At 41.1% G+C, this 24,394-nt stretch overlaps 1 protein-coding gene across 15 annotated transcripts in view; it reads right to left on the bottom strand.

Moving 5' to 3' along the window:
• Nucleotides 1–24,394, bottom strand: part of LOC110490786 (collagen alpha-1(VII) chain-like) — a 112,376-nt gene that overhangs the window by 26,427 nt on the left and 61,555 nt on the right. For 3 of the 15 annotated variants that reach the window (XM_090213622.1, XM_090213625.1, XM_090213629.1), the window contains exons 43-82: nt 23,843–23,878; nt 23,656–23,691; nt 23,506–23,538; nt 22,966–23,037; nt 22,274–22,333; nt 22,005–22,040; nt 21,807–21,887; nt 21,591–21,626; nt 20,767–20,811; nt 20,588–20,659; nt 20,419–20,445; nt 20,034–20,063; nt 19,716–19,754; nt 19,174–19,236; nt 19,063–19,095; nt 18,779–18,838; nt 18,512–18,544; nt 17,623–17,688; nt 15,918–15,962; nt 15,741–15,776; nt 15,631–15,657; nt 15,469–15,534; nt 11,229–11,291; nt 10,512–10,529; nt 10,209–10,247; nt 10,084–10,119; nt 9,852–9,983; nt 8,850–8,954; nt 8,390–8,596; nt 8,056–8,145; nt 7,626–7,670; nt 7,063–7,137; nt 6,547–6,636; nt 6,334–6,390; nt 6,115–6,168; nt 3,984–4,073; nt 3,771–3,827; nt 3,552–3,605; nt 1,177–1,236; nt 1,013–1,066 (exon numbers count right to left, since the gene is read on the bottom strand). In XM_090213622.1, coding sequence (XP_090069748.1) covers nt 1,013–1,066; nt 1,177–1,236; nt 3,552–3,605; nt 3,771–3,827; nt 3,984–4,073; nt 6,115–6,168; nt 6,334–6,390; nt 6,547–6,636; nt 7,063–7,137; nt 7,626–7,670; nt 8,056–8,145; nt 8,390–8,596; nt 8,850–8,954; nt 9,852–9,983; nt 10,084–10,119; nt 10,209–10,247; nt 10,512–10,529; nt 11,229–11,291; nt 15,469–15,534; nt 15,631–15,657; nt 15,741–15,776; nt 15,918–15,962; nt 17,623–17,688; nt 18,512–18,544; nt 18,779–18,838; nt 19,063–19,095; nt 19,174–19,236; nt 19,716–19,754; nt 20,034–20,063; nt 20,419–20,445; nt 20,588–20,659; nt 20,767–20,811; nt 21,591–21,626; nt 21,807–21,887; nt 22,005–22,040; nt 22,274–22,333; nt 22,966–23,037; nt 23,506–23,538; nt 23,656–23,691; nt 23,843–23,878 — 2,358 coding nt within the window. Of the gene's footprint in view, nt 1–1,012; nt 1,067–1,176; nt 1,237–1,854; nt 2,577–3,551; nt 3,606–3,770; nt 3,828–3,983; nt 4,074–6,114; nt 6,169–6,333; nt 6,391–6,546; nt 6,637–7,062; nt 7,138–7,625; nt 7,671–8,055; nt 8,146–8,389; nt 8,597–8,849; nt 8,955–9,851; nt 9,984–10,083; nt 10,120–10,208; nt 10,248–10,511; nt 10,530–11,228; nt 11,292–15,468; nt 15,535–15,630; nt 15,658–15,740; nt 15,777–15,917; nt 15,963–17,622; nt 17,689–18,511; nt 18,545–18,778; nt 18,839–19,062; nt 19,096–19,173; nt 19,237–19,715; nt 19,755–20,033; nt 20,064–20,418; nt 20,446–20,587; nt 20,660–20,766; nt 20,812–21,590; nt 21,627–21,806; nt 21,888–22,004; nt 22,041–22,273; nt 22,334–22,965; nt 23,038–23,505; nt 23,539–23,655; nt 23,692–23,842; nt 23,879–24,394 lie in introns of those variants that run through there. The other 12 variants (XM_090213623.1, XM_090213624.1, XM_090213626.1 and 9 more) reach the window with 12 other exon arrangements.

Here is a 24,394-nt window from a genome sequence, read left to right as displayed (position 1 = left end):
ATAATATCTTCTCTGAACCCTTCCCTGTGCTGTTCCCTCCATGCTAACTGTTGATTTGACCATATAATATCTTCTCTGAACCCTTCCCTGTGCTGTTCCCTCCATGCTAACTGTTGATTTGACCATGTAATATCTTCTCTGAACCCCTTCCCTGTGCTGTTCCCTCCATGCTAACTGTTGATTTGACCATGTAATATCTTCTCTGAACCCCTTCCCTGTGCTGTTCCCTCCATGCTGTTGATTTGACCATGTAATATCTTCTCTGAACCCCTTCCCTGTGCTGTTCCCTCCATGCTAACTGTTGATTTGACCATATAATATCTTCTCTGAACCCCTTCCCTGTGCTGTTCCCTCCATGCAAACTGTTGATTTGACCATGTAATATCTTCTCTGAACCCCTTCCCTGTGCTGTTCCCTCCATGCAAACTGTTGATTTGACCATGTAATATCTTCTCTGAACCCCTTCCCTGTGCTGTTCCCTCCATGCTAACTGTTGATTTGACCATGTAATATCTTCTCTGAACCCCTTCCCTGTGCTGTTCCCTCCATGCTGTTGATTTGACCATGTAATATCTTCTCTGAACCCCTTCCCTGTGCTGTTCCCTCCATGCTAACTGTTGATTTGACCATATAATATCTTCTCTGAACCCCTTCCCTGTGCTGTTCCCTCCATGCTAACTGTTGATTTGACCATGTAATATCTTCTCTGAACCCCTTCCCTGTGCTGTTCCCTCCATGCTAACTGTTGATTTGACCATATAATATCTTCTCTGAACCCCTTCCCTGTGCTGTTCCCTCCATGCTAACTGTTGATTTGACCATGTAATATCTTCTCTGAACCCCTTCCCTGTGCTATTCCCTCCATGCTAACTGTTGATTTGACCATGTGATATCTTCTCTGAACCCCTTCCCTGTGCTATTCCCTCCATGCTAACTGTTGATTTGATAGCAACCTATGAGTAGTTGATATCAGTGTAATAGAAAAATATCCCTAGTAAATAAATCTGTTTACTTTTTGTCTGTCATGGTATCGATTTCTTCCTCCGGCAGTTCCTGGCATGTATGCCTGAAACAGCAAAGACTCAAATATTTCTGGCAAATGCCATTGTTTTCTAAAAATGATGTACTCTTACATTGTGTTTGAATGGTAATTCATATTTTATTCAGTGTACTTACCATGTAATCTGGCCAGGGGGCGCTCTTCCTTACTCTGACCTGGACATGAGATGGTCCCGCCTGCCAATTCCCAAAACCACTTCATGAGTCATTGATTATAAGTCATTGATGTGCCATTACCACTGTGGGGAGTTCCCATGGTGCTTGGCCTACAGCCGTAGTGTCCCACTCATGAGTGTGTGTGAGTGTGAGAGTGTGTGAGTGTGTGCGTGAGTGTGTGTGTGAGTGTGAGAGTGTGTGAGTGTGAGAGTGTGAGAGTGTGAGAGTGTGTGAGTGTGTGAGTGTGTGAGTGTGTGAGTGTGTAAGTGTGTGAGTGTGTGAGTGTGTGCGTGCATGAGTGTGTGTGTGTGTGTGTGTGTGTGAGTGTGTGTGTGTGTGAGTGTTTGTGTGTGTGAGTGTGAGTGTGAATGTGTGTGTGTGTGAGTGTGTGCGTGCGTGAGTGAGTGTGAGAGTGTGAGAGTGTGAGAGTGTGAGAGTGTGTGAGTGTGTGAGTGTGTGAGTGTGTGAGTGTGTGAGTGTGTGAGTGTGTGCGTGCATGAGTGTGTGTGTGTGTGTGTGTGAGTGTGTGCGTGCGTCCGTGCGCAGCCCTGGATCAAGTGTATATGTCCCTTCAGATTGTGATGTATCAGAAATGGATTACAGGCTCTAATGTTAGATGAAAGAAGACACAAAGACTTCTGATCATTTGAACATTTACTTACATGCACACAGAGAGGTTAAATACAAAGAGAAAACTTTAGACTGCCAACATTTCACCAGTGTAAACAGGTTTGAATACTGTATATTCTGAAGAATATGATGGAAACACATTTCATTGAAAAAGTAGTAAGTAATACAGAAAAGGAACAAAATACAATCTATTTCCATGTTTTCAATAAATAACATTTGGTTGAGGAATTGATAAGCAGCGATACACTGAAAACATTAGAATATGGTTGAACAAATTACGAGGAGGTAAAAACTGTTGTAATACTGAAGCGACAGAGAGATACTACAGCTTAGGTCCAATGTAACGGTTTCAACTTCTTTAATAAATAAATTAGTTTATGCAAAGTCGATGCTAAAATAACACTGACATCTGATGGAAGGATTTATTAGTCCAATAATCCTTATATAATACACTGTCTTGATTTAACTTAGCTTTACCTATGTATTGTTCATCTTTTAGGTATTTGAATTAAGTATAACACACGATTCTGGTCATAGAAGTGGCATTGGACGAGTGACATTGGACAAATTACATCATCATTGCGTGACGAAGCGAAGTCCCTCCTCATGTTATGCTGGTCAGGTTAAGGGTAGACTGCTCCTCACCAGCGATACACTTCACTTCACAGTTTATACCAACACTCCGTGTTTACTAATCTACAGTCTCAATCTTTCTGGATTCAGGAAAGGTCCTGTGTTAAAAATAAAAAGTAAACAAAAAAACAGAAAAAAAAATGTAATCAGTAAGTGTATAAATTCACTCATGAAGAGTTCATATTTTGTTTGCAGCTCTTGACATTCCCATTCAGGCAAAGTTCAGAGGTCATGCTCAATGCATGCTGGTATATGGATGTCTTTCATTGCAAGTTGGTCCACTTGTGTCCAATCTTTTAATCAAATGTCTTTATATACTTTTATTATAACGATGGCATAATATTTATTGTTTAAAATGACATGTGGAATTGTGGTACCTTTTGCACTGGTGAAATGTTCACAGTTGTTAGTCAGACGAAAGATCTCAACGTACGCAGTGATGACAAGTGCTCAGATCACTACGATGGTTGGCCAATCATTATTATGACACAATCTGACTATGTATTCATGTTAGTGAACACTGGGCAGGGCTTTATTTTGTGAATTCTAATCAACCAAGAAACGCATAAAGAAGATAAGTTAGAAAATATAAATGATATCAATTACCTACAACCTTTGTATTGGAATGCCAATGATAATCATTGGATCAAAGCACTTTGCATCACATTCATACACCCACAGTCCAACGGAGGCATACATGAACTGAAACACCATTAATAAAGACGAATAGAAGGCTAGTTGTGTTCATTTACACCTCATATCCCTCAGGATCATGGTTAGTAAAGACTAATAGAAGTCTAGTTGTGTCCATTTACACCTCATATCCCTCAGGATCATGGTTAGTAAAGACTAATAGAAGTCTAGTTGTGTCCATTTACACCTCATATCCCTCAGGATCATGGTTAGTAAAGACTAATAGAAGGCTAGTTGTGTCCATTTACACCTCATATCCCTCAGGATCATGGTTAGTAAAGACTAATAGAAGGCTAGTTGTGTCCATTTACACCTCATATCCCTCAGGATCATGGTTAGTAAAGCATCAGGTAGAATCATGCAGTCAGTCACAGACTTACCTTCTCTGTTTCTTCCGTTGTGCTGGGAAGGACAGGTGTGATGAATTCCCCCTGCTTTGGAACAAAGTGTAGTATGTTTCCAGAACAATATATAATACAGCAAACACACACGTCACATAGCCTTCTACCACTCAACTCAGAGCTGTCCATGGTGCTGGCTCTGCTTGACACAGTTCGCACTTTACAAAGTATCTCAGGAAAAGAGCTCCAGTTTCATACCTTTTCACTGTCTCCTGGTGACTGGGATGGATATGGACCTAAAGTTGTCAGGCCACTCTAAAAAACATGGACATATAATCAGTAATGACCTCTACTGGATAGAATGCCGTATGTACATTTCCTGGTTCAAAGGTCAAAATGACATGTTTTACTATCCGTTGTCTTTACTATTATCTATATCTAGAGAGACAGTGGCAAAGGAAAAGTGTTCACCTCTTTGCTCATTCCATGTAGTGTGCTTTCTGTTGTGATTTCAAACTCCCCTTGCTTTTCAATTGACAGTGAGGGATCATCTGTGGAATCCTTCAACAAAAATTAAAAATAACTATGAAAAACATTCCACTCTAAAACACTTTTACAAATGTCACAAAATAATGACAGCATTACTGGTGAGTGAGACAGTCATCTGAGTTCGACACGCAAACCACAATTAATAACAGGTATATAAATGGCATATAATGATAAACTAATCAATTCCTAATAATTCATTATTTTCAGGGAAGTGGGTGGGGACCCTAATCAACTGTATGACTTCCTCCTTTTGTCTCTAGAGATGTACACATGCAATGTCAACAACACACCCTCCTCATGAATGTGTGTGATGGACTCATTAATACATGTATTGCATCAGAGTTTCAGGTACCTTCTTTTAACTCAGTAATCATTTGAGTTTGTAGAGTTTGAATTAGGAGGGTTCCCACACTATGCTGATCACTACCATAACACAATCAGGGCACTGCTATAAGACTCAAAGTATTGGTGTGGATAATGGGCAGCCCAGTGAGCTAAAAATGTCATTGGAGAAGTGAATTTTGGTTGCAGCTCTTGACATTACCATTCAGGCAAAGTTCAGAGGTCATGCACCAATGCATGCTGGGATACAGTATGTATGTCTTCCATTGTAAGTTGGCCCAGTTGTGTTAAATCTTTAAGTCAAATATAAATTTAGTTTATTTAAGTCTTTAAATATATTTTTTTCACGCAGGCCTAATAATTAATGTTTAAAATTGGAATTGTGGTACCTTTTGCACTGGTGAAATGTTCACAGTTTTTAGTCAGACGAAAGATCTCAACGTACGCAGTGATGACAAGTGCTCAGATCACTACGATGGTTGGCCAATCATTATTATGACACAATCTGACTATGTATTCATGTTATTGAACACTGGGCAGGGCTTTCTTTTGTGAATTCTAATCAAGAAACACATAAAGAAGATAAGTTAGAACATATAAATTATATCAATTACCTACAACCTTTGTATTGGAATGCCAATGATAATCATTGGATCAAAGCACTTTGCATCACATTCATACACCCACAGTCCAACGGAGGCATACATGAACTGAAACACCATTAATAAAGATGAATAGAAGTCTAGTTGTGTCCATTTACACCTCATATCCCTCAGGATCACGGTTAGTAAAGATGAATAGAAGGCTAGTTGTGTCCATTTACACCTCATATCCCTCAGGATCACGGTTAGTAAAGACGAATAGAAGGCTAGTTGTGTTCATTTACACCTCATATCCCTCAGGATCATGGTTAGTAAAGACTAATAGAAGGCTAGTTGTGTCCATTTACACCTCATATCCCTCAGGATCATGGTTAGTAAAGACTAATAGAAGTCTAGTTGTGTCCATTTACACCTCATATCCCTCAGGATCATGGTTAGTAAAGATGAATAGAAGTCTAGTTGTGTCCATTTACACCTCATATCCCTCAGGATCATGGTTAGTAAAGACTAATAGAAGGCTAGTTGTGTCCATTTACACCTCATATCCCTCACGATCATGGTTAGTAAAGATGAATAGAAGTCTAGTTGTGTCCATTTACACCTCATATCCCTCAGGATCATGGTTAGTAAAGACTAATAGAAGTCTAGTTGTGTCCATTTACACCTCATATCCCTCAGGATCATGGTTAGTAAAGACTAATAGAAGGCTAGTTGTGTCCATTTACACCTCATATCCCTCAAGATCATGGTTAGTAAAGATGAATAGAAGGCTAGTTGTGTCCATTTACACCTCATATCCCTCAGGATCATGGTTAGTAAAGACTAATAGAAGGCTAGTTGTGTCCATTTACACCTCATATCCCTCAGGATCATGGTTAGTAAAGACTAATAGAAGTCTAGTTGTGTCCATTTACACCTCATATCCCTCAGGATCATGGTTAGTAAAGACTAATAGAAGGCTAGTTGTGTCCATTTACACCTCATATCCCTCAGGATCATGGTTAGTAAAGACGAATAGAAGGCTAGTTGTGTCCATTTACACCTCATATCCCTCAGGATCATGGTTAGTAAAGCGTCAGGTAGAATCATGCAGTCAGTCACAGACTTACCTTCTCTGTTTCTTCCGTTGTGCTGGGAAGGACAGGTGTGATGAATTCCCCCTGCTTTGGAACAAAGTGTAGTATGTTTCCAGAACAATATATAATACAGCAAACACACACGTCACATAGCCTTCTACCACTCAACTCAGAGCTGTCCATGGTGCTGGCTCTGCTTGACACAGTTCGCACTTTACAAAGTATCTCAGGAAAAGAGCTCCAGTTTCATACCTTTTCACTGTCTCCTGGTGACTGGGATGGATATGGACCTAAAGTTGTCAGGCCACTCTAAGAAACATGGACATATAATCAGTAATGACTAATACTGGATAGAATGCTGTATGTACATTTCCTGGTTCAAAGGTCAAAATGACATGTTTTACTATCCGTTGTCTTTACTATCATCTATATCTAGAGAGACAGTGGCAAAGGAAATGTGTTCACCTCTTTGCTCATTCCATGTAGTGTGCTTTCTGTTGTGATTTCAAACTCCCCTTGCTTTTCAATTGACAGTGAGGGATCATCTGTGGAATCCTTCAACAAAAATTAAGAATAACTATGAAAAACATTCCACTCTAAAACACTTTTACAAACGTCACAAAATAACGACAGCATTACTGGTGAGTGAGTCATTAATTCATGTATTGCATCAGAGTAATTGAGTTTCAGGTACCTTCTTTAAACTCACTAATCATTTTAGTTTGTAGAGTTTGAATTAGGAGGGTTCCCACACTATGCTGATCACTACCATAACACAATCAGGGCACTGCTAAAGACTGTGGATAATGGGCAGCCCAGTGAGGTAAATGTGTCATTCCAACCCTGATCCCTGAGGTGTACTAGGAAAGATGACATCATAGGGTGTCCACCCACAGATTGAATACTGTAGTTAGGATTAATAATATGTACCAATCAAATAATTAGGAATGTTAATTTACATCTCACTTGACAGTTACTCACCTCATATTCATAACTGTACTCATCCCCATCGTATAATTCCTCCTCCTCCGCTTCCTCTTCCTCCTCTGTACTCGTCTTCAGAGAGGAGAGAAAAAGGTGAGTCCCTTATGTAAATGGGGTCAAGAGGAGATATCTTTCATAAATATGTCTATCATAAACATGTATTTGACCCAAAGCAGCAAAGAGAGAGTACAGGACATGACTTACAAGTCCAAAACAATAAGGACAAAATAAAAAAGCAAGTTAGGAGAAAAAAAAATCATGCTTTTAGTCATTTTAAAATGTCTGTTATGATGATTTAATACCTTTTATTGGTCAAGTTAGGCACAGCAAGTACAGTTTAATAAGCTTAGTTTTAATTTAGGCTTAGAATTCGATAAATGTTATATTTGCTGAGAAAGAAATGATAGTAATTATTTTCTCACTGTCATTTGAAGGAGTTGAGGTTAAAACAGGTGAGGGTGACATGCTTAGCAACAGACTGTGACAACGTAAATGTTAGACATGTTTAGTTTGGGCATTTATATGGTTATTTTGACTCCATCTTTAGTTTGGGCGTTTACCAGGCGTTGTCTTTGCCTCTTATGTCGTCCTTTCTGTCCCTTGCCCTGGTTCAGAATTTCACAGTTAAAAGTTGTAATGCTTTATAGGAAATACAGATCTAACATGCTGTGGTAGTTATGGTCAAAGATATTTACATCTGTGTCATGGGCTGATTCATGGGAGAGAATATGATCGCTAAAAAAATATGTAAATTTAAGAAAATGTTAAAGGGAAAGTTTCCATGTTTTCTTTTACAGTATCTATTTAGACCTATTTAAATATAACATTTGTTTGTATAGTCATTAATACAAATAGGTTGTGAACAACTTACATTTAATTGCATAATTGATGTCCAAATTACAAACTTTTCTCAAATGTTGAAATTGATTTGAACCCAACAAGGTTGTGTTTATCAGATGTATAAAATATATCTATTTGTAGTGACATCACCTTCCGTTCCCGACTCTTCTTTTTCTTCAAGGAGTCTTCCCCACTGAGGAGAACAGTTTCTACTATTGCCCCTGGTACCTCAGAGACCCTCTAAAACACACACACACACACACACACACACACACACACACACACACACACACACACACACACACACACACACACACACACACACACACACACACACACACACACACACACACACACACACACACACACCTTGTACTATTCATAGTTCACTTTTAAAAGTTAATTTGACAGCCACTGTTTGGTTGTGGTTTTGAGTAGAGCCAGTGTTTGGCTGTGGGGTTCGAGTAGAAGAGGTACCCCTTACCTCTTCAGACGTTGTGTTGTTAAATGTTGAGTTTGATAAAGCCAACTTGGGGGAGGGAGCTTCACTGAAGTCCTCGTCCACTGTCAGTGTCCCCTCTATCCCCTTAGAGGTGCTCTCTATCCTCCCCACGTCTTGGACCCCATTAAGACCATTAAGAGGGGTGAGACTCCAGAATGTGGGGCCCTCCGCCGTTTCATTCAAAGCATCCTTCATGAGATAGAGACCTGGATGAATAACTACATACTGTAGTACAACAGTGTATCTGTTCGGATACATAAATAGACTGGGCTTTATAATATAGGTTGATTTCTGGGATACAGATAAAGACTAGTCGTGGACTAAAAACAATACTCAATTGATAATCTCCATAGAACTAGCTTTTTTTGTGTTAGGGTTAGGCTTAATATGTGTGAGGGAAAGCGTTCCTATGTCATGTAGCATGTTTGGAGTGGATACTTACAGAGTTAGGTTCTGGTAGCTGTCTGTCTAGGTCAGAGTCAACTGCCTCCTCTATGGTGTCCATCTCTGTCAGAGGCTCCTTGGAGATCTCATACTTTACAGTTCTCTGTTCAAAACACACACTCATGAGTCCAGCACTAACACACTCATGAGCCCAGCACTAACACACTCATGAGTCCAACACTAACACACTCATGAGTCCAACACTAACACACTCATGAGTCCAACACTACCACACGCATGAGTCCAACACTACCACACTCATGAGTCCAACACTAACACACTCATGAGTCCAACACTACCACACTCATGAGTCCAACACTACCACACTCATGAGTCCAACACTACCACACTCATGAGTCCAACACTAACACACTCATGAGTCCAATACTAACACACTCATGAGTCCAGCACTAACACACCCATGAGTCCAACACTAACACACCCATGAGTCCAACACTACCACACTCATGAGTCCAACACTAACACACTCATGAGTCCAACACTACCACACTCATGAGTCCAACACTACCACACTCATGAGTCCAACACTAACACACTCATGAGTCCAATACTAACACACTCATGAGTCCAGCACTAACACACCCATGAGTCCAACACTAACACACCCATGAGTCCAACACTACCACACTCATGAGTCCAACACTAACACACTCATGAGTCCAACACTAACACACTCATGAGTCCAATACTAACACACTCATGAGTCCAACACTAACACACTCATGAGTCCAACACTAACACACCCATGAGTCCAACACTAACACACTCATGAGTCCAGCACTATCTAAGAGTTCTGATACCAGGCTTGTCACCAGGGTTATGGTAAATTACATTTCAATTCAGTCAATTCAGAAAGAGAATTGACATTCCAATTTCAATTTTCCTTATTGAACTTCTCCCAGGAATAACCCACTAAATGACTAGGTATGTCCCCTGGTGTGATTAGGGTTGAAGAGATGTGCATGGACTGTGTACATACTGTGTAGTCAGTGATAATGTTGGAGCCGTGTTTCTCCTTCTCATTGACTCTCCTAGAGGTGGTTAGCTCCTGCAGAAGCTCCTCCATGCCGTCCTGCAGCAGCCTGTCAATCAGTGCCTTCAGCAAGGGCAGCTGGGAAACAGAGTCTTTCTTAATGAGACAGCCACCTTGGGCAGTGAAATGAAAAACTTTGAACTACAAAACTGTTTGGGATTCGGAGTCAAGAGCTTACCCTTATGCCATAGTCTTCAAACATTACTTCAATGTTCTGGGAAGGAGAAAATAAAACATTTTTTTCCATGATTTGTTGTTTTCCATGAAATGTATGTGCCGTTAATGTAGTTCTGAGATGTCTACCTTCATGTCAGCTGCTTTCCCTGGAAGACCAGCGTCACCCTGAGGAATAGGAGCAATAGGACAGGTCAAAACCATGTCCTTTCCAAAGTCCTCACTTATTTCCTTTCACTGACGGGATGTGTCAAACAATATTTGCTAACACTTTATAATACATTTCATGAATAAGCACGAATAAATCATTATTTTTTACTGGGAACACATGACTTTCTTTCCTTTCAATCCGCTCTCCCTGAACATATAAAGTAGACATTACAATTCCACATCAGTTATATCTTCAATCATCAATAAAGTAAAGAAATGTACCTTCATCCCTGGTGGACCCTAAACACAGAGACAGAGGAGCAGAGGGGGATATCAAGCACATTCCACATACAAGTCTAAAGCTAAGCCCAGCTAGCCACTTTTGGATCATATCAACTCATATAAATCACATGTCCTATATAGGATCATATGTAATCAATCAATCAATACACCATCCATCCAAAAACCCACCAATCCATCCACCAACCCACCATTCATCCATCCACCAATCCACCATCCATCCATCCATCCACCAACCCACCATTCATCCATCCACCAATCCACCATCCATCCATCCATCCACCAACCCACCATTCATCCATCCATCCATCCACCAACCCACTATCCATCCATCTACCAACCCACCATCCATCCATCAACCCACCAACCCACCATCCATCCACCAACCCACCAATCCATCCATCTAATCCACCCACCCACCCACCCACCCATCCATACATCATCCACCCACCCACCCATCCATACATCCATCCACCCATCAATCCATCCACCAATCTACCCACCCAACCACCCACCCATCCATCCACCCAACAATCTATTAATCCACCCACCAAACCATCCATCCATGTCAATCAATCAATCAACATATACAGTATACACATCTTGCCAGGCAGTTGTTGGGTGTAGATGCTGCAGCTGACTATGCCCATTAGATTAAATTATATATAGAACCATGCAGAGTATGAACATTGTGCTTACTTTAGCCCCAGGAGGTCCCATTGGCAAAGGGAATGCCTGTCTCATCTCTTCAAGGGTGGCACCCTGGGAACATTCATCAACAATACAGTCAGAGGCAGTCTGACTGTATCTATGCTGCAATACAGCCAGAGGCAGTCTGACTGTATCTATGCTGCAATACAGCCAGAGGCAGTCTGACTGTATCTATGCTGCAATACAGCCAGAGGCAGTCTGACTGTATCTATGCTGCAATACAGCCAGAGGCAGTCTGACTGTATCTATGCTGCAATAGTCTATGTGCCGGCGGGCTAGGGTCAGTCTGTTATATCTGGTGTAATTCTCCTGTCTTATCTGGTGTCCAGTGTGAATTTAAGTATGCTCCCTCTAATTCTCTCTCTCTCCCTTCACTCCCAGAGGGCCTGAGCCCTAGGATCATGCCTCAGGACTACCTGACCTGATGACTCCTGGCTGTCCCTAGTCCACCTGGTCATCCTGCTGCTCCAGTTTCAACTGTTCTGACTGCGGCTAGGGAACCCTGACCTGTTCACGGGATGTGCTACCTTGTCCCGGACCTGCTGTTTTTAAATCTCTCTCTCCACCGCACAGCTGTCTCGACCTCTGAATGCTCGGCTATGAAAAGCCAACTGAAAAGCCAATTTACTCCTGAGGGTACCTGTTGCACCCTCTACAAGCACTGTGACTATTATTTGACCTTGATGGTCATCTATGAACGTTTGAACATCTTGAAGAACAATCTGGCCTTAAATGGCCATGTACTGTTATAATCTCCACCCGGCACAACCAGAAGAGGACTGGCCACCCATCAGAGCCTGGTTCCTCTCTCGGTTTCTTCTTAGGTTCTGACCTTTCTAGGGTGCTTTTCCTAGCCACCATGCTTCTACATCTGCATTGCTTGCTGTTTGTGGTTTTAGGCTGGGTTTCTGTATAAGCACTTTGTGACATCTACTGATGTAAAAAGAGCTTTATAAATACATTTGATTGATTGAGGCAAATATGGTTAAAATATCTAATGCCATAAAAGTTTGGACACACCTACTCATTCCAGGGTTTTTCTTAATGTTTTACTATTTTCTACATTGTAGAATAATAGTCTTGACATCAAAACTATGAAATAACACAAAGGGAATCATGTAGTAACCAAAAAAGTGTTAAAACAAATCAAAATATATTTTATATTTGAGATTCTTCAAAGTAGTCACCCTTTGCCTTGATGAAAGCTTTGCACAGTCTTGGCATTCTCTCAACCAGCTTCATGAGGAAGTCACCTGGAATGCATTTCAATTAACAGGTGTGCCTTGTTAAAAGTTCATTTGTGGAATTTCTTGTCTTCTTAATGCGTTTGAGCCAGTCAGTTGTGTTGTGACAAGGTTGGGGTAGTATAATGAAGACAGCCCTATTTGGTAAAAGACCAAGTCCATATTATGGCAAGGACAGCTCAAATAAGCAAAGAGAAGCAACAGTATATCATTACTTTAAGGCATGAAGGTAGTCAATCCGGAACATTTCAAAAACTTTGAAAGTTTCTTCAAGTGCAGTCGCAAAAACCATCATGCACTATGATGAAACTGGCTCTCATGAGGACCGTGTCATGTCTTTGGCATCATTAAAGGTGAAGACTGTTATTTTATCAAATAAATTCTCAGTAATTATTATTACGTGATTAAACTAATCATGTACATTTAATAAACTAGGAAGTCGGGGCACCATGGAAACTCTTCAGATTACAAAGTTATAATTTTCCGAATATAACTCTTCAGATATTTTAATATCTGATCAATTAGTCCTCTATTAATTAATTATTCTTTACCTTACGTCACTCTCATTTCAAACTTCGTAGAATTCTTGGTTATCTGCACGAACCCAGCCTAAACTATAAATCATCCATACACCAATTGGCTTAATCATTTATTTACTAACTAATCACAGAAATGCATAAACAAACAAACAGTAGATATTGGTTACTAACGATAGGGAATATTCCCTAAGGGCTAAGCCGATATGACGGCTTGGTGGAAAAGGAAAGGGGGCGGAGACAGATAAAGGAGCTGGAAAGACAAAAGGGCTTCACTTCACAGTGGATACTTAAATTCATTGAAATGCTAATCCTTCGCACATGAACGCTCGCTCATTCGGGAATAATTACAATCAATATATTTACGGCCATATGTCGTTGCTATCTTCTCTGTTGGAATTGTCGGTCCGTCTGCTGGAGAGTCAGTTCATCAGAGAGTGGTTGTAGGTCTATCTGCAGCTCCTGATAGTGTCTGTTGTAATGGGTACGTCAGGTGTCCATTGTTCTTAGAATAGATGTTTCGGCGGTTGTCGACATTCGCATCCCAGGTTTACAGAATTTCTAGCTGCAGACTAGTAATTAGTATCTAAGATTTTCTCTTATTCTGTAGGGATCAATAGTCTCAGAGTTGAACCATTGCCAGCCGTGTAGCCAATGCGCCACATGGTATGGTTTTCCAGTCTTGGTACTCAACTATTTGCAATCACAGCTCACGCTGGGGGTTTGCTTAGTCTGCTTAGTCTGTTTATTCGTAACAATAGAAAAGGGCGGTTCCATGACGCCAGATCATGTCTGTGCTCATGGGGGCGTGGCCGCTGACTAGTTAAACTTTACAGGGAATACAATTCTCTCATTCCAAAGGGTAACATCACAAATAGTTTAATCTTTACTCATTCATTTTATACAAGAATTAGATGCAAACCCCATAATTGAGAAATGTACACATTCAGAGATATAGCTGTGTGATATAGTTGTGTGTGTTTCCTGTCCTCCATGAGGTCACCAGATGAAACATACTCGTCATACCCATCACTTAAGTGTCCACGGACCCTTCCCACATTCTTACAAGTGGACATATAATTTAATTCCCCCATTTTGGGGATTTAGGAGTTCAGCCAAGTGAAATCCTTTGTTCACTCTGTGGTCTCTCTCTCTCTGCATGACCAGGGGGAGAGAGTCTCTGCCATGAATGTATGGCCTGAGATAACAGAACCTGGGTGTAGGAGAGAGTGAGAGAGAGGGGAAAGCCACGATCTACACCAAGAAATGGCCACGTAATGACAACCGCCACAGGAAAGGAAGACCCAGAGTTCCCTCTGCTGCAGAGGATAAGTTCATTAGAGTTACCAGCCTCAGAAATTGCAGCCCAAATAAATGCTTCACAGAGTTCAAGTAACAGACACATCTCAACATCAACTGTTCAGAGGAGACTGTGTGAATCGGACCATCATGGTCGAATTGCTGCAAATAAACCACTACTAAAGGACACCAATAATAAGAAGAGACTTGTTTGGGCCAAGAAACATGAGCAATGGACATTAGACCGGTGGAAATCTGTCCTTTGGTGTGATGAGTCCAAATTCTAGATTTTTGGTTCCAACCGCCGTGTCTTTATGAGACGCAGAGTAGGTGAACGGATGATCTCCGCATGTGTAGTTCCCACCGTGAAGCATAGAGGAGGAGGTGTGATGGTGTGGAGGTGCATTGCTGGTGACACTGTCTGTGATTTAGAATTCAAGGCACACTTAACTAGCATGGCTACCACAGCATTCTGCAGCGATACGCCATCCCATCTGGTTTGCACTTAGTGGGACTATCATTTGTTTTTCAACAGGACAATGAGCCAACACACCTCTGTATAAGGGCTATTTGACCAAGAAGGAGAGTGATAGAGTGCTGCATCAGATGAGCTGGCCTCCACAATCACCCAAACTAAACCCAATTAAGATGGTTTGTGATGAGTTGGACCACAGAGTGGTCAATTGCTCAGCATATGTGGGAACTCCTTCAAGACTGTTGGAAAAGCATTCAAGGTGAAGCTGTTTGAGAGAATGCCAAGAGTGTGCAAACCTGTCATCAAGGCAAAAGGTGATTACTTTGAAGAATCTCAAATCTAAAATATATTTAGACTTGTTTATCACTTTTTTGGTTACTACATGATTCCATATGTGTTATTTCATAGTTGTGATGTCTTCACTATTATTCTCCGATGTAGAAAACAGTAAAAAGAAAGAAAAACCCTTGAATGAGTAGGTGTGTCCAAACTTTTGACTGGTATATATATATAGTTTTTTTCCATCATCATTTTTTTACTTGGTGGGGTCAAATAAAACCACATAGGATGCCTATTGGAGAACCCTGCAATAGACAGATGGGTTATCATGGATAATGTAGAAGATTGTTCTTACATGGTGCACCAGTTTGTAGGGAATGTGGAGATGTACTTACCTCTTGTTGAGTAACCAGAACATGGGTACCAGGTGGGCCCGGAGCACCCAATTCCCCTTTTTTACCCTGGGGGGAGATAGGAGAAATTAACAATTGGGCTTAATTATCATGTTAATAATTTGATGATAATTAATACTGCCTTATTAAAATAAAATAACTTACCTCAGTTCCCGATTCACCTGTATCACCCTAGGGTTAGAGACACAAAATCACAAATATGGTTTATTGTGTTGGTGTGTTTGGGGAATAGCCAGACTTGCTACAAATCATACCTTTTTGCCATCATCTCCTCTTTGTCCTTGCTCTCCCTGTCTCAAGAGAAGAATTAGGAGGACTTCATTTTGGGGTATTTGTGGGTATTTTTTAAGTGATCTCATTAAAATGCTGGAACAGAGCAGGAACATTAAAAAAAATACAATATTATTTGACAAAGAGAAAAAAATGCTCACATCTTTTCCAGCCAGACCTCTCTTTCCATCAATGCCAGGTCTACCCTACATATCAGGAGGTAAATATTCCACTTACAAACTAGCAAAAAAATATAACTTCAAATAACGATATAGTGTTTTTGCTATACAAATCATAGCCAAATTGTTGGAATACCTATGTACAGTTGAAGTCGGAAGTTACCATACACCTTAGCCAAATACATTTGAACTCAGTTTTTCACAATTCCTGACATTTAATCCTAGTACAAATTCCCTGTCTTAGGTCAGTTAGAATCAGCACTTCATTTTAAGAATGTGAAATGTCAGAATAATAGTAGAGAATGATTTATTTCAGCTTTTATTTCTTTCATCACATTCCCAGTGGGTCAGAAGTTTACATACACTCAATTAGTATTTGGTAGGATTGCCTTTAAATTGTTTAACTTGGGTCAAACATTTCAGGTAGCCTTCCACAAGCTTCCCACAATAAATTGGGTGAATTTTGGCCCATTCCTCCCGACAAAGCTGGTGTAACTGAGTCAGGTTTGTAGGCCTCCTTGCCCGCACACGCTTTTTCAGTTCTGCCCACACATTCTCTGTAGGATTGAGGTCAGCGCTTTGTGATGGCCACTCCAATACCTTGACTTTGTGGTCCTTAAGCCATTTTGCCACAACTTTGGAAGTATGCTTGGGGGTCATTGTCCATTTGGAAGACCCATTTCTGACCAAGCTTTAACTTCCTGACTGATGTCTTGAGATGTTGCTTCAATACATCCGCATCATTTTCCTCCCTCATGATGCCATCTATTTTGTGAAGTGCACCAGTTCCTCCTGCAGCAAAGCACCTCCACAACATGATGCTGCCACCCCCGTGCATCACGGTTGGGATGGTGTTCTTCGGCTTGCAAGCCTCCCCCTTTTTCCTCCAAACATAACGATGGTCATTATGGCCAAACAGTTCTATTTTTGTTTCATCAGACCAGAGGGCATTTCTCCAAAAAGTACGATCTTTGTCCCCATGTGCAGTTGCAAACCGTAGTCTGGCTTTTTTTATGGTGGTTTTGGAGCAGTGTCTTCTTCCTTGCTGAGTGGCCTTTCAGATTATGTCGATATAGGACTTGTTTTACTGTGGATATAGATACTTTTGTACCGGTTTTCTCCAGCATCTTCACAAGGTTGATTTGCACTTTTCGCACCAAAGTACGTTCATCTCTAGGAGACAGAACGCTTCTCCTTCCTGAGCGGTATGACGGCTGCGTGGTCCCATGGTGTTTATACTTGATTTATTTTGGTTTTCCCATGATGTCAATCAAAGAGGCACTGAGTTTGAAGGTAGGCCTTGAAATACATCCACAGGTACACCTCCAATTGACAGAAGCTTCTAAAGCCATGACATCATTTTCTGGAATTTTCCAAGCTGTTTAAAGGTACAGTCAACTTAGTGTATGTAAACTTCTGACCTACTGGAATTGTGATACAGTGAATTATAAGTGAAATAATCTGTCTGGAAACAATTGTTGGAAAAATGACTTGTGTCATGCATAAAGTAGATGTCCTAACCGACTTGCCAAAACTATAGTTTGTTAACAAGGAATTTGTGGAGTGGTTGAAAAACGAGTTTTAATGACCTAAGTGTATGTAAACTTCCGACTTCAACTGTATATTAAGTCATGTCAAATTGAATTACTGTATGTGTATATTATAATGATGACAGAAACATACTCACTGGGGTCCCAGGTAAACCAGGCATTCCAGCAATCCCCACCCTGCCTTGGTCTCCTTTCTCTCCCCTCTGCTCAGACCGACACACACAGGCACGCACACATGCACACGCACACACACACACACACACGCACGGATGCACACACACTCGCATGCACACACACGCACGCACACACACACACACGCACACACACACACACACGTTTCCCATCTATAAGTGGGGTTCCTTGCCCTCTGTATACATTATGATATTGTTAAATGACTCATGGATGACTAACAATCATCAACCTAGTACAACATTGCTAGTACATAATGTTCAATGAATAGGCTGTAATCACCAATCCCCTATACAGTAGGTGAACCTGTGACAAGTTCCTGCTGAGAGAAGTCCACATACTATGCACAGCAGAAGGCTTTCTCATCAGAAGCCTTAAACGTGTAAATTATGAAAGTCACACCACCAACTGTATGGTTTTTGATCATTTAAATGAATAATACCTACTGTTTGATTCTTGAAGAATATAACTTAGAAAAACATTGTGAGCTAGCTTGACTGTCTAATCCCAACGTAACCCAAAACATCTTCTGAAGTACTTGGTTAGTCCATGCACATCATCAATCAATGTAATGTAGTGTAATGCAAGAGGGAAACTGCTGTAGTCCTAGAGAACCACAGCCAATGCAGGGTTTTGTCTCACCAAGCAGTAACACTCACTGAATCAACTGATCATCAGCTAACAACGGCCTTTAATTTAAACCACAATTGGTTTAATCAGGTTTATCAGAGCTGGGCTTTAAACACACCCTGTAGCTCTGTAGGACTGCAGTTATCCTCTGATTAAAGGAATTAGAGCAAAATGTGTTTATTCAAAGGGTATGAATACTGCACTCACCGTTCCTGGCTCGCCTGTCTTTCCTGGGTCACCCTGTAGACAGGAAACCATTCAAAGCACAACACCTTGATTATCTGCTACAACTTTTTATGGATTGAACGATCAACACCCAATTGTGTCAATGTGAACTCTTACTGTGATAATGGTTCTGTTATTCTGACAAACTACAACAATACATCTAGTCTATGTACGTGTATGTTTGTGTGTGTTCACATTAGAATAACAACAACAGATGTGAAAGGAAGTGAGGGAATGAGGTGTCCAAACCTTGGATCCAGGTTTTCCTGGTAACCCATCCAGACCATCTCTCCCTGACCCAGACCCTCCCTGTCAAACATGTTATCAGGGGTCAGATGTAAACATCAGTTACAACAATGTAATACCAATATAAGCCCTCAACCTTCACCCTGTAGGTCACAGTTATTTAGAGGTCATTCAACGTTGTGGGTATTACATACATAGCTTCTATCAGCCTGTTCACAGAACGTTTGAAAAGTCTTAGCGACACAACTTAGCGACAGAGCTCTTCATTGTTACTCATGTGGTCATACCGTTCCTGGAGATCCTGGTTTTCCATCAGGACCCTACAGAGAGAAGAATACAGTGCTATTATTACCATGACCTGCCAAACATGACCTGTGACCTCTAAGTAGCACACTCACCCTTTGTCCAGGCAGACCTGTCTCCCCTCTGAGACCGGGCTCTCCGGGATGTCCTGGTTCACCCTGATGGATGAGAAAACACACCAGCCCCAATCAAATAGAATAGAAAAGAACAATTGAATAGAATAGAAAAAAAATAGCATAATCAAATAGAATAGAAAATAATATAATAAAATAGAACAGTATAGAATAGAAAGGTTATTTCTGGAGAAGAGCTTGAACAATAGCAATACATGTCAATGTATTATACTGTGATGAAGCACATCTATTAAACTGTGATAAAGTACATCTATTAAACTGTGATTAGGTAAATATATTTTATACTGTGATTTAGTATATATATTATACTGTGATGAAGTACATCTATTATACTGTGATAAAGTACATATATTATACTGTGATAAAGTACATCTATTATACTGTGATAAAGTACATCTATTATACTGTGATAAAGTACATCTATTATACTGTGATTAAGTACATATAAATCTATTATGCAGTGATCCATGTCATGCCGATGACGTAGATTCCACTTATCTCACCTTGATCACCCTAGTCAGGATATTGTTGTCTGAACTGAACTGGAAGGAACAAACACAACAGAAATATGAAACAAGTCCAGTCCTCTTCATAAAGGGTCTTGAAAGGGTTAAATTAAAGATGGACTAGTCATATGAAACTAAATGAACCAACCAAAAAAAGTTCATGTTCAATCACATGTTTTCATCTGACTCCCTGGATATATAATCTAACCCCTTGGGCTTCTAGGAGCATCAAGCATCTTCTCACTGGTTCCATCTGCCAGGGATGGCTGAGTTCATGGAAAGTTGTTCTGAAGAGGTAACGGATGATGGACTTACTTGCGCGCCTCCCGGAGGTCCTGGTTTTCCCTTCAGAGGCGAGACCATGGGAACAAAACAAAACAAGAGGGTTGTGCGGTCAACTAGCGGCTAGTAAACACACTGTGCGAGCTGAGCAGTCCTGCATCACCATCACAATACTGATGGGAGATGCAACACTCACTCAAGGGGAACATGATTAATGATGATTAATAAAGCTGTGATTTTTCATTTGTGCATTTATCAGGCTAGGAATATAATTAGAAACACAAGAGTGTTGATGTTCCTGAACAATGGGCGAAGTCAGTGACGTGAGACATTGACCTAAACCAAGTGTGATGGAGAGTCAGTCAACCGCTGCATGCAGTGATACATGTCTGTCATGTTGTTGTGAATGTACACCTACAGGCTCTCCTTTCTTTCCCTCCGTTCCCTGAAACAAAGAGCAAATCATATCGCTGAACATATCCAACCACGCCGAGCAATTCAAATCAATCAGGTTTGTATCTTTGACAGTGACTAATAAAGTTTTACAAACAAAATGGCGCTTGATAGTAAAGTCAGAAAATGCTTACAGGCAAACCAATGTTCCCGGTATCTCCTTTCTCTGCTGGGTCCCCTGGTCGTCCCGGTAACCCCAGTGGGCCCTACAGTCACAGTATAGAGTGACGATAAGCCAAGAAATATCCACTCCAAGCAACAGTGCAGCATATTTCAAACTTTATAAGAGTTGGGTAGAACATGGAGACATTACCCTTGTTCCTCTCTCACCAGGCTCACCCGCTGGTCCCTGCTCTCCCTGAGGAGAAAGCATTCATAACAGAGAGAAAAACTGTGACTCACCGCATGTTTGTGGGTGTTGAATCAATCATATGCTGTAGGTGCTGTGTCTAAATATAATGCTGTTGTAGCGATTGAGGAGGAACAGCAGGATTGGGGCTTGAACCAGTAAACCAGAGGTAACATGGTGAGTGAATTACCCTGTGCCATAGAGGTTCAGAGCTATTGGCAGAGGTTTCATTGCATTTACGGTAAGTTACATACAAGGAGACTATACTGAAATATAAACTGGGGGGTTCAAGCCCTGAATGCTGATTGGCTGAAGGCCATGGTATATTAGACCGTATACCACGGGTATGACAAAACATTTATTTTTACTGCTCTAATTACGTTGGTAACCAGTTTATAATAGCAACAAGGAACCTCTGGGGTTTGTGATATATGGACAATAATTATTTTTTATTTGATTTATTTTACCTTTATTTAACTAGGCAAGTCAGTTAAGAACAAATTCTGATTTTCAATGACAGCCTAGGAACATGGGGTTATCTGCCTTGTTTAGGGGCAGAACGACAGATTTGTACCTTGTCGGCTCGGAGATTCGATCTTGCACCCTTTTGGTTACTAGTCCAACGCTCTAACCACTAGGCTACCTGCATATGCCATGGCTAAGGGCAGTGTCCAGGCACTATGCGTTGCATTGTGCATAAGAACAGCCGTTAGCTGTGGTATATTGGCCATATACCACACATCCTCGGGCCTAAATATTGTCCAGTGGATACAGATGCATGAACTCACCCGTAGTCCTGATTCTCCTTTGATTCCAGGCACACCCTATAAACAAGGATAATTGTCACGCCAATAGTGTCATCTAAACCATGCTGACTGTTTGAAGAACTATGTGAATGTATTGATCCCATTTATCTCTCTCTCACACACACACACACACACACACACACACACACACACGCACACACACATCATTGCAATAACAGCCAGTCATGATTTACTTACATCTTTACCTCTTAGTCCTGGTGCTCCAGGATTCCCGGGGACCCCAACAGTTCCCCCTGCCCCTTTAGAGCCATCGTGCCCCTGTAAAGATGGAATCACTGACACGCTGCGTGTACTTTTTATTTGAATATCTCTAAAATGTCCCTACAATGTAATGATATTGATGGCATGTGAAGTGGACTGAGAGAAGTTATTTACCTTGGGTCCAGGTTTCCCAGACAAGCCAACATTTCCCTGTAAGGTGGAGGAGACCAACAAACGCATCAAACATGTCAGCCTGTCCTAGAGTATCATCATGGCTCATCTGACCAATAGAAAAAATCGATAAATATGCATATCTAACTTATCAGGTGCAGGACAGAAGATCCTATCAAAGAAAAGGAAATGTCCAGAACAGGTATGCTCCCATGGTGATTTAATCAGACAACCATCTGACCAATGACACACACCGGTAGTGAAGCACTCACCCTTTCACCGTTTTCTCCCTTTGGTCCCTGCTGTCCAGGAATGCCGAACCCAGGACTACCCTGTAGAAACCCAACAGACAGACCACACACACAACACCGTTGTTTCTCTATCCGGCCGTCACAACACAATAATATGTTATATGTGACTGTTGTGTCGACCATGTGATTGTTATGTTGACCATGTAATTGTTGTGTCGACCATGTGATTGTTATGTTGACCATGTAATTGTTGTGTCGACCATGTGATTGTTATGTTGACCATGTAATTGTTGTGTCGACCATGTGATTGTTATGTTGACCATGTAATTGCTGTGTCGACCATGTGATTGTTATGTTGACCATGTAATTGTTGTGTCGACCATGTGATTGTTATGTTGACCATGTAATTGTTGTGTCGACCATGTGATTGTTATGTTGACCATGTAATTGTTGTGTCGACCATGTGATTGTTATGTTGACCATGTAATTGTTGTGTCGACCATGTGATTGTTATGTTGACCATGTAATTGTTGTGTCGACCATGTGATTGTTATGTTGACCATGTAATTGTTGTGTCGACCATGTGATTGTTAAACCTACCATCCATGTGATTGTTATGTCTGCTGGGTAGGGGTGAATTTCAGGTTAGGAAATGGGTTATGCTGGAACCTGAGGTAATGACAAGATGGATGACACTATTCTGTGTGGTTTACCTTCTCTCCTTTGACTCCTTGGACCCCTTTTACTCCCTGGGGTCCAGTCGGACCGATGGGACCAATGTCACCCTGAGTAACACAACACAGACAGTCACAGACACACAGGCCAATCAATAAACACTACAACCACTTACAGAACAACAATGAAAAGCAGCTTAGCAACCAAGGGGGCCTTTGACGTGTTGTTTTAACAAAGAAAGATCTGAAGAGCCCCTCCTTAAACTCTAACTTTTAACAATAGATCTTGGACGACTACATCTAGAGAGGAAATAGCTATCTCTGTGGTGTATCATGGGTAATCCATGAGTCCCCAGTGGCCACTAAGCAGAAATGTAATTGTGTTGTTTGTTGACAGGCAGGCCTGGGGATTTGGTCCTTGTTGTGAGAGAATACTCCCACCACCAATTAACAGCACTTTAACTGTTAGGATACGATGGCTTAGAGTTTGTTGTAATGCAGATGTGTGGTTAGGGGCACCTTAGGGTTTGCAGGTTTTACCTAAAGTTAAAAATACTTAAACAATAATAAGCCACTTACCCTGGTACCCTTCTTTCCTGTGGGACCAAGGATCTGTTGTGATGAAACGGAGAGTAAGCATAATATTATGCATTATTTGATAGTACTGTGTATAAAACATGTATTTAGGTAAATGCAGTCAGGGAGAATTATTTGGTATTGTAACATTACCCCTTTGGCTGGGTCACCAGGAACTCCTCTCTGTCCCTGTGGAGTGAGACCAAAGGCTTACCTCTCTCACTCTCACTAACACTCTCACTAACACTCTCACTAACACTCACACTAACACTCACACTAACACTCACACTCTCACTAACACTCACACTCTCACTAACACTCACACTCCATGAATACTCACCTCGTCACCCTTCTGGCCAAGAGCCCCCGCAAAGCCCTGAGAGAGCGGAGGACAACATATCTATTCATATCCTGAACAATACACATAACAAACTTACCTGAACTTATTACACAGAAAATAAATATATCTTGTTAAATAAGGTCATCAAATCTCATAACTAGGGCCCTGTGTTTTGGTTAATCATGTCACATGACCTGGATTTGAACTTTTATTTAAAGCTTTTTCATGAAACTGTCCCCTTTTCTTTTTATGTCAATTGGTCCAGCACCATCCTCAGACAACTGGTCCAGCACCATCCTCAGACAACTGGTCCAGCACCATCCTCAGACAACTGGTCCAGCACCATCCTCAGACAACTGGTCCAGCACCATCCTCAGACAATTGGTCCAGCACCATCCTCAGACAATTGGTCCAGCACCATCCTCAGACAATTGGTCCAGCACCATCCTCAGACAATTGGTCCAGCACCATCCTCAGACAACTGGTCCAGCACCATCCTCAGACAATTGGTCCAGCACCATCCTCAGACAATTGGTCCAGCACCATCCTCAG

This window comes from Oncorhynchus mykiss, chromosome 21, assembly GCF_057628025.1.
Source record: "Oncorhynchus mykiss isolate SJ-2025 chromosome 21, ASM5762802v1, whole genome shotgun sequence".
NCBI lineage: Eukaryota > Metazoa > Chordata > Actinopteri > Salmoniformes > Salmonidae > Oncorhynchus > Oncorhynchus mykiss.
This window is presented reverse-complemented; position numbering and strand designations above follow the sequence as displayed.